This window comes from Mirounga leonina, unplaced genomic scaffold (genome assembly GCF_011800145.1).
Source record: "Mirounga leonina isolate KUSES-001 unplaced genomic scaffold, KU_Mleo_1.0 Mir_129, whole genome shotgun sequence".
Classification (NCBI taxonomy): Eukaryota; Metazoa; Chordata; class Mammalia; order Carnivora; family Phocidae; genus Mirounga; species Mirounga leonina.
The window spans coordinates 41,711,787-41,728,520 of NW_023270323.1; the positions used below are offsets into that span (position 1 = coordinate 41,711,787).

General features: G+C 39.9%; 1 protein-coding gene across 2 annotated transcripts in view; it reads left to right on the forward strand.

The window, feature by feature from the left end:
• The window catches only part of TXK (TXK tyrosine kinase), a 58,241-nt gene that overhangs the window by 34,050 nt on the left and 7,457 nt on the right, over positions 1 to 16,734 (forward strand). For both annotated transcript variants that reach the window (XM_035005026.1, XM_035005025.1), the window contains 5 exons: positions 896 to 1,023; positions 8,143 to 8,217; positions 10,660 to 10,831; positions 14,178 to 14,394; positions 16,562 to 16,626. In XM_035005026.1, the coding sequence (XP_034860917.1) occupies positions 896 to 1,023; positions 8,143 to 8,217; positions 10,660 to 10,831; positions 14,178 to 14,394; positions 16,562 to 16,626 (657 nt within the window). The remainder of the gene's footprint in view (positions 1 to 895; positions 1,024 to 8,142; positions 8,218 to 10,659; positions 10,832 to 14,177; positions 14,395 to 16,561; positions 16,627 to 16,734) is intronic.

The window sequence follows — 16,734 nt, forward strand, 5'->3', positions numbered from 1 at the left end:
ATTCACTCATTGAACTGATAACTAAATACTTATAAGTGTCCCTAACGGGCTCTACGATTTTGGACACTGGAGTTGTCAACTAGACAACTTTGGCTGAAGTTATGTTCGAATCTAAGGACCCAATAGATGGCTCAGGAATTTACCCAGGCATGCTGAGGCACCAGTTGAATGTAACCCACTCTGCAGTGCATAGTGTCACTAGGATAAAAGTTTTAGAGGTGGCGGGCGCCTGGGTGGCTCAGTCGTTAGGCAACTGCCTTCGGCTCAGGTCACGGTCCCGGGGTCCTGGGATCGAGTCCCGCATCGGGTTCCTTGCTCAGGGGGAGCCTGCCTCTCCCTCTCCCACTCCCCCGCTTGTGTTCTCTCTCTCTGTCAAATAAATAAATAAAATCTTTAAAAAAAATAAAGTAAAATTATAGTTGATTTGGGGCGCCTGGGTGGCTCAGTCAGTTAGGTGTCTGCCTTCAGCTCAGGTCATGATCCCACGGTCCTGGGATCAAATCCCACATCGGGCTCCTTGCTCAGTGGGGAGCCTGTTTCTCCCTCTGCCTGCCACTTCCCCTGCTTGTGCTCTCTCTCTCTCTCTGACAAGTAAAATCTTTAAAAAAAATAAAATAAGGGGCGCCTGGGTGGCTCAGTCGTTAAGCGTCTGCCTTCGGCTCAGGTCATGGTCCCGGGGTCCTGGGATCGAGCCCCGCATCGGGCTCCCTGCTCGGCGGGAGGCCTGCCTCTCCCTCTCTCACTCCCCCGCTTGTGTTCTCTCTCTCTGTCAAATAAATAAATAAAATCTTAAAAAAAAAAAAGTTTTAGAGGTGGAGTCCTGTCGCTTCACGAATTGACTTAGTTCCAAAGTGATCTTTTGCTTTTTTACTAATTCACATTCTATTGATTGTAGAAATATGGAGGCTACCATCAAACATTATCAGATTAAAAAGAATGACTCAGGACAGTGGTACGTGGCTGAAAGACACCTCTTTCAATCAATCCCTGACTTGATCTGGTATCACCAGCACAATGCGGCAGGTAAGGCAGGAGCTTCAGGCTGGGAGAGTCAGGGAGCCTGGCCCCAGACAGGCAATGCATCTTTGGTCTCAGACACTTTAACAGGAGCAAATACCCCTGCAGAGATCTGTAAGAGCCTGAAATACAACTTGTGTTTTGAACATTTCTCCTCATTGATGCTTCTTTGTTTTTCTAGTCAAGGGAAAGAGGTAGGTTGATTTTTTACATTTCCGCCAGGTTAGGAAAAATGAGAGCTGGCAGAGAAGCAAAAGGCAATGTAATCATCAATGCATTTGTTCTTGAAATTTACATAGGGCTAAGTGTAATGGCATTTCAAGTGCCCTCGATAATCATGCCCCCATAAATTTACTCTCTACTTCAGTCGTATAGAAAATTACCCTTAAATATCTCATTCTCTGTTCTTTCTGTTTGGAGAACACAAAAAGTTGTATAGGACACAGCCTTTTGCAGTTAAAATTTGACTTAAATAAAGCAGAAGCATTTATTTAACCCCCTTCTTCAGGTGTTGTTTGCAATAGTTGCTAATTTTGCAAACTTATTATCTATGGAAAGATACAAGATTCCAGAAAGTTCCACCACAATTATAGTCACAGCTCTGGCTTTAGCCCTCCCCCAACCTCTCCTAGACCACCTTGAACCCATAGGGGAATCTTCTTACCTCAATATTATAGAATTTGGAACCCCTTGTAACTTTTCATATTATTTTGATTTCTTGCCATTATTTTAGATTTCTCTCATGAAAAGTTGTGTTGACAAAAAAAAAAAAATCCTTTTGGAAAGTGGCCACTTTTCCATTATACTGGTCTATATGTCAAGAGTAAATCCAAGGAAGTTTTTATCCATTTATGGGATGAGTCCACATGGATATTCCAGATGGTCTCTGGGAGTTTGGTTAGAGAGGAAGTAGCGGTGAGTCTGAGTGGGACCAGAGAGGACATATTCATGTGTAGAGACAGAAACCCTTAGAATCAGGAGATCAGTTCTGAGTTTTTTTCTTTATAGTCCTCTTTTCCTTCCCTTCAGAAAAAATTTGAGAAACAGAGTGGTTATGCTGGTGTGGTTAAAAAAAATACTAAGGTAGATCAGGATGTGCTGACATGAAGAGATGTTAGTGATAAGTTGTTTAGTAAAGAGAAAAAAAGTACAAAACAGTATATGAGAATATAGTCCCACTTTTGTAAACAAAAATACATACATATGAGTGCATAGAAAAATTCTGTTAAAGTTTAGGTAAGAATTTTTAAACTGAAAAGATTATAACAGACTACAAACTTAATGTTTACTTTTGGGGAATGACACTGGGGGTAAGGGAAGCTTTTATTTTCTGCCTGTTGAGATTGCTTAGGGTTTGATATTTTTGTTACAATATACATAAATTATTCTTATAATGCATAAAAGATCACTTTTAAAAAGAAAAAACTGGATCAGGGGCTCCTGGGTGGCTCAGTCATTTAAGCATCTGCCTTCAGCTCAGGTAATGATCCTTGGGTCCTGGGATCCAGTCTGATGTCGGGCTCCCTGCTTAGCAGCAAGCTTGCTTCTCCCTCTCCCTCTGCTGCTCCCCCTGCTCCCTCTGTCTGTCAAATAAATAAATAAAATCTTTAAAAAAAAGAAAAAACGGATTCAAACAAAACAACAACAACAAAAAAGAAAAACTTCCAACTATAGCTGCTATTTATTAGGGAGAAAAGAAAGTACAAAAGATATAACAAGAAAGAAGGATGCTAAGAGGAAGGGAAGGGGACCCAGAAATAGCGATATTTATTGAAGACTTACTTTGGGCCAGACCCTGTTCTGAGTGCTTTTATGTATATTTATTTATTTAATTTTCAGAATGATCCTATGAAGTAGGTGCTGTTGGTATCTCCATCCTACAGATGAAGCAACTGAGACATGAGTGGTACTCATGATTACACAGTTAATAAGTGTTTGTGCTGAGATTTGAACTCGAGGAATGTTTGAGACCTATTTAGAGCCATTGAACCCACTGGCTCTGGCGTCTGCACTCAATGACTGCTATAGCCTCCAGAAAGAGACAGATCAGATCATCGGAGAGTACTTTGGAGGGTCCAGTTTCAGAGGACGCTGTGAATCAGAGCCCATGACTATCTTGCCTACTTTTTGACTTCTGGTCAATTTAGTTCATGACACTTCATCTCTTTCCCAGAAGTAAGGACAATGCCAAGAGAGTGACAGACTTCTTTCTGTCAGAAAGATAGACTATCATTAAACCCCTGGTAGTATATCATAGAATAATAAATAAATCACAGAATAAAAATGTTTAGCAAATAAGAACTTTGAAAATTAGAAGACAATGTTAGGGTCTTAAAGAAATTCCTTGTTATGTTCTTTATTGGGATCATGTGTTACAGAGTCCCAACTCGATGAGGGCTCTAACCTCAACTAGGTCTTCTGAGTCATTGGTAAGTATCCTTTCCTGTTCTCTCTTCAAACTTCTACCATTCTCCTCAAGACCCCTTTTCCAGTATTATCCACTGCCCTCTCAGCAAACCTCTAGCTGTCTACTTCATTAAGAAAACTGAAGCCACCTGACATGAGCTCACTCAATCTTGTCTTCCTGCTGCCAAGCTCTCATCCTCACCTCACTCCTTCCAGTACTGGTAAGGCTGAGCCTATGCTCCTGTTCCCTCCACTCCTCTCCTGCTTGGACCATCCACCATCCACTCTTCTTTCCTCTCCTATATCTCGTCCATTTCTTCTTACCTTCTCCCTTAACCCTGCAAACATCCTTAAGAATCTCTTATTCAAAAAGCCAAAAAACAAAGCCCTCCCTTGGTCCTTTCTTCCTTTAGACATTGCTCTTCCAAGTCACACTTTTGGAAAAATGTGTCCACATCCATTGTCTCCACTTGGTCCATTTTCCATTTGCTTTTTAGGTGTCTGCAATCTGGCTTCTGCCTCCATTGCCCTGTGTTTTACCAGTGACCCCCATAGTGACCTATAGGGTCATGCTTTTAGTTCTTATATTTTCAAGTCCTCTCTGCTATATTTGACATGTCACCCCTTGAAACTCCCTGCTTTCCAGATGTTTTGACACTGCCTTTTCTTGTGCTTGAATTCAGATCATTCCTTAAAGTTCTTCCCAATGGGTCTTACTTCTACTCTTCCCTTAAACATTGGTGTTCTGCAGGGATTTGTCCCCAGTCACTTCTCTCCTCACCCTAGACATTTCCCTTTGCAGAATTCTTCTGCCTGGTAGTCCCAGGCACTTGCAATCCCAAGGCCCTGAGCTTCAGTGATGATATGGGACTCTTCGTCTTAACCACTGCTTTCTCTCCAAACCTACTCTTCTTCCTGTTGTCCATTTCAGATAATAGGGTCATCATCCTGCCAATTACAGGGGCTGGAAACAGAGGAGTCACAAGAGATGATTCTATTCTCCTTAATGGATAACTTCTTTCCTCCTCCTCCTCCCCCTCTGTCTCCTCTCCCTCCCCTCCCCCACCCTTCCCCTCCCTCCCTTTCTTCCTCTTTTCCTTCTCCCTCCTCCTCCTCCCCCTCCTCCCCCTCCTCCCCCTCCCCCTTCTCTTCTTCCCCTCCTCCTCCTCCTTCTTCTTCTTCTCTTCAGTTACTGGAAAACTTTCTTCTATTGAAGTGTATTTGCCATACAATAGTATATTTAGGTATATAGCATAGTGATTCAACATTTATGTACATTACAAAGTAATCACCACAATAAATCTAGCTACCATCTGTCACCATACAAAGTTGTTACATATTATTAACACATGCCATACATTGTGTCTCCTACAAAAATTTGTACCTTTTAATCCCCTTTCCCTATTTTGCCTATCCTACCACCCCCCCACACTCACTTTAGCAACCACCAGATTGTTCTGTTTTTATGAGTATGTTTCAGTTTTGTTTTGTTTGCTTTGTTTTTTTAGATTCCACATATAAATGAATTCATACAGTATTTGTCTTTCTCTCTCTGATTTTTTCACTTAGTATAATACCACCTAGGTCCATCCATGTTGTTGTAAATGGCAAGATTTTATTCTTTCTTATGGCTGAAGAATATTTCATTATTCCAGCCATACATTCTTTATCCATTCATCTATCAGTGGACACTTAGGTTGCTTCTGCATTTTGCCTGTTTAAATAATGCTGCAATAAACATAGGGGTGCATATATCTTTTCAAATTAGTGTTTTTTATTTCTTTGGAGAAATACCCAGAAGAAGAATTGCTGGATTGTATGGTAGTTTTATTTTTAGTTTTCTTGAGGAACCTCCACACTGTTTTCCATGGTGGCCACACCATTTTGCATTCCCACCAACAGTGCTCGAGGGTTCTCTTTACTCTGCATCCTCGCCGACACTTGTCTGATTGATACTAGCCATTCTGACGGGTGTGAGGTGATATCTCATTGTGTATTTGATTTGCATTTCCCTGATGATGAGTGATGCTGAGCATCTTTTCATGTGTCTGTTGACCATCTGTATGTCTTCTTTGGGGGAATGTCTATTTGGGTCCTCTGCCCATTTTTTAAAAATTGGATTGTTTGGTCTTTTTTTGATATTGAGTTGTATGAATTCTTTATATATTTTGGATATTAGCTCCTTTTTGGTCATAGCATCTGTAAATACCTTCTCCCATTCAAGTAGGTTGCCTTTTTGTTTTGTTGATAGTTTCCTTCACTGTGCAAAAACTTTTTAGTTTGATGTAGTCCCATTTGTCTATTTTTGTTTTTGTTGGCCTTGCCTGAGGAGATAGATGAAAAAAATATTGCTTAGACTGATGTCCAAGAGCTTACTACATATGGTTTCTTCTAGGAGTTTGATGTTTTCTAGTCTTACATTTAAGTCTTTAATCCATTTTGAGTTTGTGTGTGTGTGTGTGGTGTAAAAAAGTGGTCCACTTTCATTCTTTTGCATATAGTTGTCCAGTTTTCCCAGCACCATTTATTGAAGAGAACATCAATGGGGATCTTTTCACCATTGTATGTGTTTGCCTTCTTTGTCAAAGATTAATTGACCAGATAAGCTTGGGTTTATTTCTGGACTTTCTATTCTGTTCCATTGATCTATGTGTCTGTTTTGGTGCCAGTACCATACTGTTTTAATTATTATAGCTTTGTAGTATAGTTTGAAATCAGGGAGTGTTATACCTCCAGCTTTGTTTTTTCTCTCTCAAGACTGCTTTGGTTATTCAGGGCCTTTTGCGATTCCATACAAATTTTAATGCTATTTGTTCTACAACTTCTGGTTAATTATCAAGTGCAATGAATTTCATATCCTAAGTGTGTCTCATATAGGTTCTTGCCTCTCTTTGTCTTCTAGTGCTGCTCTAATCATTGTTCACTTGGGCAACTGTAATGGCCTCTTAACTGGTCTTGTCTTCAATGTTGACTTCCCCTCAATCCATCCTCTATGCTGATGTCAGAATGATCTACCAAAAATGTAAATCTGACCATGCCACTCCCTTATTTGGGAACTTTCAATGGCTCCTTCTCACCTGCAGCATGATGTAATGTTCCCTAACATGGCTTACAAGGCCCATCATAACCAGAATATTACCTACCTCTCAAGTGTAATTTCTTGCCTCTTCTATCTCTCACCTTTTGTCAAGTAGCCCATCCTGCTTCATACCTCTAGGTATCATCTCATGCTGTTCCCTCTGCCTGGAGTGTTTTTCATAGATCCTCTTCATGGCTTAACTCCACTTGCCATATTCATCTCAGGTATCATTTCTTTTCAGAAGACTTCTTCAAATCCAAAAATGTGTGAGGTGCTGTGTCCTGGAGCATCTTGTGTATCTCTAGCACAGGATTTATTCCTCGTATATTGGAATTGCCTTTCTCTGCCTGTCTTCCCTCACTGAGATTGAGCCCCTGAGTACAGAGTCCTCACCTTATTCATCTTTGGTCCTCCAGAATCTTTGAGATCTACCTAGAAGAGTGTCTTGCACACAGTAGGCACTTAATGATGCTTCCTTCTCTTCTTATACTGGCCACGTTTCTTTCTGTCTTCCAGCCTTTGCACATGCTGTTCCATCTGCCCAGAATGCTCTTCCTCCTGATCTTTGTAAGGTGGCTCCTTATCAGTTGATGTCAGCATAGCTGTCATCTTGTCAGAGAGGCCTTCCCGAGCACCCACTCGATAGAAGCTGTATTGTATCTACTCTGCTTACCACTCATCATCTTCTGTTTTTTTCTTGGGTGTGCATGTACTTGTTTATTTTCTCTTCCCCCACTAAACTGTAAGCTCTACGGGAGCAGGGACCATCACTGGCTTACTCACTGCTTCACTGATGTCTCCCACCATCTGGATGGTGCTTGGCACAAAGCAGGCCCCAAATAAACATTAGTCGAGGAAATAAATAACAAAGGCTTGTTGAACTAAATTGAAATTGATGGAACAGAATACTACATGTTGACCCAATCAAAAGAAGTCTCATTTATGCTACCATGTTATTAAAGAAAAAAGGAAAAGAAAAAAAAACTACTCTCAAAAAGTGGAGTCAGGAAATGAGTACACTTAAACACTGTTGGTGGTTGAATGAATTAGTACAGTTTTTCTATATGTGCTTTGATCAAGAAATCACATTTTGGAATTTATCCTAAGGCAATAATTTGAGAGGTACCTAAAAATTTATGTTCAAAAACATAATAGTGGCATCTTAGAAGTAACTTTCAGCTCTATTTATAGTCACTGCCATATATCAATGACATATTGAGTGTGAAAAGCTTTTGGCAAGACATTTACTTTTCTGTGAAACATATTGGGTGTGTATATGCTTTCATGAACATATACAGAGATTTTTGCAGAGGTGTTCACCAGAATAATAACAGTGCATCTCTGGCTGCTAAGATTTAGTGAGATCTTTACTTTGTCTTTAAATTTTCTTAGATTTTAAAATATGTTTCCACCCTGAGACAAATAATACATTATATGTTAATAATAAAAAAAAATTAAAAAGATGTGTGTCCCATGAGCAAATATTATTGTATGAAAAATGGGGAAAATAAGTAAATAGGCTAATGGAGAATACTTTCCCACCTAATTTACTTGAAGACTGGCATCGTCGTCTAATACATTGTTTTTTTTCTTTTATGTCAGTAAGTAGGCTTGAAATGCCAATTTCTGTCTCTCCCCAGGCCTCATGACCCGTCTCCGCTACCCAGTTGGACTGATGGGCAGCTGTTTGCCAGCCACAGCTGGTTTTAGCTACGGTAATGTATGCGCATCACCCAAGTACAATATCAAATCCAGAAAAGAATCTACTCCACGTTCTCTCTACGTTCTTTAAATTCTTAGCTTTTCTGAGATGTCTAGATAGGTTTCTTTTCAAAGTTTAAATCTCCCTTCTGAGATACTTAAATTTATGCATCTCACAAGAGCAATTTGAACTTTGGAAAGAAATGTTTCAATTTTACTTCAAATTTCATTATACATTAAACAGGCATTCTTTTGATAAATTATAATTCTTTTTATTTGGCTGTTTGAGCTGTTGCTCTCCGGGTACAAGGGTGGCTGGGAAATGACTGTTCTCCAAGAGAACCTGCTAAAAAGAGCTGCCCAGATTGTCCTCTTCACCTTTTTAAAATACAACCCGTAGAAAGTTTAATTTGAACTATTTTCTAGCAGATGTGTACTTGCAAATCCGTGAGAATAAAGAAGAGCCAAAGAATTCTGTTTTGTAATTTGGTGACGCTTTATTCCCTTAAATTTCTCTCATTAGTGAGAAACAGAAAATACTGAAAAAATGATCATATAATTATATAGTGTATCAGATAACCAGGACTCGGGGTCTCTATTTTAATTAGGATGGGAGAATGATTCAGGGTATTATGGATCCTGGGTTATTACTCTGCCCTTAATACAATATATATAATAAAAGTTCTGCCATTAGCTGTTTATTTAAGTTAAGCATAGTCCTGTTTAATTTTTTAAAAATAAACTCAATTTTTTAACATGTAGAACAGTGCACAACTCATAACTCTATAGCTCAATTAGTTTTGCCTGGTTTTGATGATTTAATATAAATGGAATAAGACACCATGCATTTGTATCTGGCTTCTCCTTCTTCACCCGTGGTGTTGGGTGTGGTTGGTCCATCTCCATTGTGGTATAGTGCGACATTGCATGACTGTACCACAGTTGATTTACCCATCCTCTGTTAGATGGCCAGTTGGGTTGAAACCAATTGTTATCTCATAAATAACATCATTATGGACATTCTTGCATGTCTTTTGATGAAGTTCAGTACACATGTAAGCTCCAGCAGTGTTGGATATATCCTTAAAAGTAGAATTGCTGGGTCATAGAGTACGTATGTACACACTCAGATTTCATTTATTTTCTAAAAAGCTTATGCCAAATTACGCCTCAATCAATAGCGTAGGGGCATTCTAGCTGCTCCACACCTTTGCCAATATTTAGTATTCTCGTGGATTCTTTTCTTTGGTTTTCACTTTAGCCAATCTGCTGTGTTTAGTAGTGGTATCTAATCGTGGTTTAAATGTGCATTTCCCTGATGACTGATTATTTTGATCAACTTTTTATAGCTTGAGTGGCCATTTGCGTATTCTCTTTTGTGAAAGATACTCTGTTTAGGTTTTTTAACCCTTAAAAATATAGTCATCTGCCTTTTTCTAGTTGATTTTTCATATTCTGAAATAGGCATTCTTTACTGGTTACATGTTTTAGAGATATCTTCTCCCAATCTGTGGCTTACCTTTTCCCTCTCTTAATGGGGTGCAATTGATAAAGAGGATTTTTATGAAGTGTAATTTGTCAATATTTTCCTTTAGGGTTATATTCTGTTGAATAAATTTATGCCAATATCAAAGTCATAAATATATTCTCCCGTGTTACTTTTAAAACGTACCCTGCTATTGGGAGGGGGAGCACTTTGCAAAGCTGGTATAAGGGTCATCAGCCTCTACAATTCTTTTAACTGCATTATTCTAAAGTTCCAGCAGATGGCGGTGTTGCTATGCAAAAGGAGGTACTGGAAAGGAAAGATTGGATCCTTCCCAAGTGTTTTCAAGAGGGTTATTTTAAAAACAGTTATTTTTTCCTCATTTGGCTTCTATGGAAGTGAAATATACCATCACACAAATTTCAATTCAAACGTACACTTAGATATATGTGAGTTAGAATCCTAGCAGTGCATGTATTTATTAGGTGAATTTGTTAGACTCTTCCCTAGGAGAAGACACCAAGGCAGAAAAGCCCTTTAGGGGTGGGAGTGAGCAGAGGAGTGATATAGGGGGCGAGGTGGGGGACCAAATGTTCTGTGCCTCACAAGTTTACTCAGCAGGACAAAAATAGATGGGGACATACATATTCTTGGGGCCAGGTATAGTTTTGGTAGCTTTGGTTCAGAAAGGCAAAATGTTGCCTTTTAACTTGGGTCTCTCTGGAAAGAGAAAGTGTTTTGATATCCGTAATTCCTCTCCAAGCAAGTCAAGTTTGTATGTTTAAATTTGAGTTCTGGAATTACACATGTAAATGACCATGAGAGTATTAAAAATGGTTACGGTTCTGCTCCCCTCACTGATAAAATTTTTAACCTCTTTGTGAAAGAATAGAGTAGGTCTAGATAATTCCTGAATCTCTTCTAGCTAAAATTTTTCCCTACTTGTAACATGGATGTTTTACTTTTCTAGAAAAGTGGGAGATAGATCCTGCTGAGTTGGCTTTTGTAAAGGAGATTGGAAGCGGTCAGTTTGGGGTGGTCCATTTAGGTGAATGGCGAGCGCACATCCAGGTAGCTATCAAGGCCATCAGCGAAGGCTCCATGTCCGAAGAGGATTTCATCGAAGAGGCTAAAGTGATGATGTGAGTATACGCATACAACACCAGATACACAGCATACAACATTCTGGTGTCATGGAAAGAACATGGATTTTGGAGTAGTCACACTTGGGTTTATGTCACAACTCTGCCCAAGCTAGTTGTGTGACCTGGGCAAATTACTTGACCCCTGCGTGACCTGGGGTGAGTTTTTTTACCTTTCCAAGCCTCAATTTTTTCACTCATAAAATGGAGATAACAATACTTTATTCACTGCATCAGTGTGTGAATTACATGAAGAAATCCATGGAAGTGACAAGCATGTATGTTCTTTACATGGTTTTCTTCTTTCCTTTCCTTTCCTTTCCTCTTTTCTTTCTTTCTTTCTTTCTTTCTTTCTTTCTTTCTTTCTTTCTTTCTTTCTTTCTTTCTTTCTTTCTTTCTTTCTTTCCTTTCCTTTCCTTTCCTTTCCTTTCTTCTTTCCTTTCTTTTCTTTTTCTTTCTTTCTTTCTTTCTTTCTTTCTTTCTTTCTTTCTTTCTTTCTTTCTTTCTTCCTTTCCTTTCCTTTCCTTTCCTTTCCTTTCCTTTCCTTTCCTTTCTTTTCTTTCTTTTCCCGGAAGCAAAAAATGTTGATTTTATTTAAATAGTCATATACGGATAAAGTATTTGCTTTCAGAGAATTTAAGAACCCAGAGCTCTAATAGAAGTGACTCCTGTGGCCTGTCGGATGCCGTTCCTATGGGATCACATCTGTGATTTCCCAGATCAGCATTTGACTCCGTTGAATATGTGGTTGTGGTTTATGTCTGTAATCTGGGCTGGATCCGGACAAGCCAAATCAAATCCATTGACTTTCTTTAAGTCTTTGTTCAACACTTACTTACAGGAGCAGCAATGTGGTGAAAAACAAAAACCCTAGATGGCATTACCTAGATTCTGTTATCCAAAGCAATTTAGTTCTGTTCTAAATGTCAGACGTCAACTGAACAAACAAACAGACAAACCAACCAAAAAACCAGAAGTGATTAACTGGACCCATTCTCCTTTAATGGCAGAGCAGTGCTGTCTCTGAGGGCTCTCATCCCTACCCCAAGTGTCCTATCAAAATGTTCTTCCCATCCAGTTACAATTAAGTGAATTTCAAGGGAAGTTATGATAAACACAATTTTCCAGTGATATCCAAAGCTGATCGTGTGCCCCTGGGTGACCTCAGGCATATATCTGTCTGGTCTGTATTCCCTGATACGACCTGCCTCGGACCCTAGTTTTCCTACATCTAAAGGAGAGACACAACATTATATTGCTGTGTTGATTCAATAGGTATCATAAGAATGACTGGGAGACATTTAGTTCAGGGAAAGTTGAAGCCGTAGAAACTCCTATGGAACAAGAAAGAATTACAGATGTCCAATGTCATGACAAGAGGATTCTTGAAAGCTTCAAGCCTTATTGGGCATTTCAGGTCAAGGTTTCTGGGGATGATATTTTGAGGACTGTGGAAGATGTGCAGAGTGTGAGAAATACCAATGGCTCCTGGAAGTTTACAGAGGCAGGAATGAAGCTCATGGCTTATTTTTAAGTCAGTTCAGATGGTTTGAACATAGTCTATTTTTTCCTGATTTTTTTGAAAGTGAGGCAGAAAAATTTCCTTCTGAAATCCTGTTGCAAACCCATTCATCTTTACAAAATTGCATAGCTGACACACATTGAGCTCTATCTGCCAAGCATACACAGCTTGGTAATACTGTATTACCTCCTTTTTGTTAAGTGTGTAGTTTAAGTGTCACCTCCTCCAGGAACTCTTCCCTACCATGTTTAATCAGCAGACTGACTCCCACGTGGTTTCTGTTGTATCACCTGTGTTAGTTCCATCAACATACTTGTCACTGCTCTGGTGATATTCCTAAGCAAACGCAGTGTGATGTTTGAATTCTCAGATGTTTATGTGTGGGTCTCAGCCTGGTGGTTTTCTCATGGCAAGTCAATATTCCATTTTAAGAGTGACTTTCCTGCCGTTATTCTGCATACATATAAATGGCATCCCTTAACTGAAAAATACACTTTATAAATGAGAAAGATAAATCAGACAAAATATACATATACAGGATATGTATCTACAGATTAAAATCATGTAGAGATCCTCTGAACGCCTCTTTCCCACTACCTGGTAGTGGCTTTGCATGCTAATCATATGGTAATATGTCAATCACTCATATACATTATTTTAAGGTAAATAATCTCCCTGAGTCATTGACTTTATTTTGCCTCTGTGAATGAAAACTGGTAACATTTCAAGTTACTTTTTATTTTTATTTTTATTTTTATTTTTTTAAGATTTTATTTATTTGAGAGCGAGAATGAGAGAAAGAGAGAGCATGAGAGGGGGAGGGTCAGAGGGAGAAGCAGACTCCCTGCCAAGCAGGGAGCCCGATGCGGGACTCGATCCCGGGACTCCAGGATCATGACCTGAGCCGAAAGCAGTCGCTTAACCGACTGAGCCACCCAGGCGCCCTCAAGTTACTTTTGACTAGCAGAGAAGTTGGCTTATTTTACGTCTTCTAAAATTACAAACATTATCTTGAATTTTGTTTTCCATGGTGCCTACTTGGCATAACAGGCCTTTAGGGATTGAATACTATGCTCCAGAAGAAACAATAAACTTCTGAAGTTTAGAGGACTAAAGAGTTCTGTGTGTATTTTAATAGGCAACATTCAAAGACATGTGTGTGTGTGTGTGTTGTTGTGTGTGTGTATGTGTGTGTGTGATTGCTAAATACAGAGCAGGGTTTCAAGTTGGCAAGTGTTTTTCAGTCTCCAACTTTACCTAAAATTTCTTTTTTAATGCCTTTTTAGAAAAAATTTTAAAGATTTTATTTATTTATTCATGAGAGACAGAGAGAGGGGGAAGCAGAGGCAGAGGGAGAAGCAGGCTCGCTGTTGCAGGACTCGATCCCAGGACCCTGGGATCATGACCTGAGCCGAAGGCAGACACTTAACCGACTGAGCAACCCAGGCGCCCTATTTTTTTTTTTTTTTATAATTTTTCTTTCTTTCTTTTTTTAATGCATCAATCATGGTTTCCTCCTCGAACTGTTGTCTGAGCAGCTTCAGTTAGGAAAGCTGAAACTCAAGAGGAAAAGCAGAAAAAACCGAACCTACGTAACATTCTGCGTCTGCAGTGACTTGGGGAGTACTGCTTGAACTCCTGACCCCACTTATGCAGCACGTACACTGGAAAGGAAACTGTTCTACTTTCTCTGTGGTTGGGTTCGCTTTTCTCATATCTTGATGTTGACAATTACGTAGAGTTGGTGCATATCACCGATTGAATCTCAGCACTCTCAAGGGCAAAAATGAATCTGCTCACTGGTGTGTGTTTTTTCTTGAACAGGAGATTGTCTCATCCCAGGCTGGTCCAGCTCTATGGAGTGTGCATCCAGCAGAAGCCACTGTATATTGTGACCGAGTTTATGGAGAACGGCTGCCTGCTGAACTATCTCAGAGACAGAAGGGGGACGCTTACGAACGAGATGCTGCTGAGCATGTGCCAGGATACCTGTGAAGGGATGGAGTATCTGGAGAGGAACTGCTTCATCCATAGGGATTTAGTAAGTAGGATGCAAGCTGGCTGATTATTCTAGGCATTATAGTCAGAAGAATATGACAATTGAGGACTCACTATTTTTTTTAAAGATTTTATTTATTTATTTGTCAGACAGAGAGAGAGGGAACACAAGCGGGGTGGGGGAGAGGCAGAGGCAGAGGGAGAAGCAGGCTCCCCGCGGAGCAGGGAGCCCGATGCGGGGCCCGATCCCAGGACCCTGGGATCATGACCTGAGCCGAAGGCAGACGCTTAACCGACTGAGCCACCCAGCATCCCGAGGACTTTCACTATTTTAAATAAAATACCTTTGGCTTAATTTCTAAACCCTTTCCTATTGTAATTGTCTGGGAAAGGTAGCTTTATTTTTAATTGCCCCCTGATGCTGTAGCCAAGTGAGGCATTACTCTAAATATGCCTTCAACTGATTAACTACCATGCCCATCAACTAACCAAAACTATTTTACTTTTCTTTCCTCTCGCCTTCCCTCCCTTCTGCCATTACTTCCACTTTTCTTCCTTTCAACCAATAATCAAATACGTGACAAGGGCCAGTATAGGCCAAGCGCTCTGCCGGGCACTGGACAGACAGTGGTGAAGATCAGGCTCCGGGGGCTCCCCCCGCCCCCATGTGGGGGTGTTTTTAGTTATAACAGTATCACAGTAGTGTTACCTCCTCACTGAGGAGGACTAGAAATGTTAATTCATTCTGTGCTGGAATGCTCCGAACATTACATCCTAAGAAAAAAAATTAACGCTTGTCTTGCCCCAAATGCCCCAGTGAGTTCAATGGGCAGCCACGATTCAGAAGTACCGCTCTGGAGGTGGACAGCCTGGGTTGAAATGTGGCCTTTGTTTCTCACTAGCTGTGTGATGTTGGGCAAGCTAGTTAACTAGGACATGGTATGAATTACACTACCTTTCTTCTGTGGGCTTGTTGGGAAGATTACATGAATTAATATGGGTAAGCACTTACAATTGCTCTTGGCATATAGAAGAGCTCAGCTCTGCTCTCCCATAGCAATAGCCCTTCCATAGCCGTTTAGACCACTGTTCTGTCTCCCTCAAGGCATGTCCCCCAGTCCCCAGCATGTAGTAGGAACACATTTTTGAAGGGATGAATATGATATCTATTCCACTGAACTTACTTTCCTAGTCTCTGCAGGTCAGTCTTTCCTGACAGGGTTAGAATTCAAAACTTCCTTGGGTGATGGTTCTGGTCATTCTCTTTGCTCCAAGTGGCTTTTCTCAGATCCCCCTGTTTCTTCCTTGATTGCTTTCTTTTGTGTTCTATTTTATTCATCTTTATGCCATTTAAAATCTATCGGCTAAGCATGAGTCTTTTCCTTGTCAAGGGCTTAACTTGTGGTTTGGCTTGGGGATCCTTGCTAGTATTTGTCAAAATCTTCTAAACTGGCTCCTTCTGGCTTACCATTTTAAGTTCCTTGTTTTTGTTTTGGGACTAACTGAAGCACCTATCAGCTTAGAAGAGAACAAAATCTATCAAACTGTTGACTTACATGAGGCTCAATAACCAAATCAATGATTTTCTTTGATGAAGCTCTCCGAAAATGGATTATTTTGGCATCAAATACATGGTCTCTGCATTATTTAAAAATACACACTGTTCTTAATGCCAGGATTCATAGTTTAACGTCTCTTTGATGTAGTCTTCCTAGTTATAAAAAATACTTGTTGAGAGGGATTAAAAACTTTTAAAGGGAAAAGTATTAAAATTGCTTTTTACTTTTTTTTTTGGTTATTCCTTTTTTCTTTCTTTCTTTTTTTTTTTAAGATTTTATTTATTTATTTGAGAGAGAGTGAGCAAGAGAGAGCACAAGCCAGGGGGAGAGGAAGAGGGAGAAGCAGACTCCCCACTGAGTAGGGAGCCCGATACGGGGCTCGATCCCAGGACCCCAGGATCATGATCTGAGCCAAAGGCAGACGCCACCACACTGACTGAGCCCACCCAGGCACCCTTTTTGGTTATTTGAAGAATCATTAAAATCCATCATGAGGGCAGATATATTGAATCCTACATAGCATCTATGTGTATTACCAAAAAAATAACGGCTGCTCATAGAAGTAGTGTGGGGCCCCAAGTAAACTAAGGAAAACAAGAGTAGAAACAAAAGAAAGACTATATTCAAATGCGGATTCTTTTCTTTCTATAGGCAGCAAGGAATTGTTTGGTCAGTGCTGCAAGTATAGTGAAAATATCGGACTTTGGAATGACGAGGTATAATATATATAAATATTTTTTGTTTACTCATAAGAGGGAATCTTATATCTCTCTACTAACAATCTGAAGATGTCAACAGCATTGTTTTTTGTTTTTTCCTGGGAG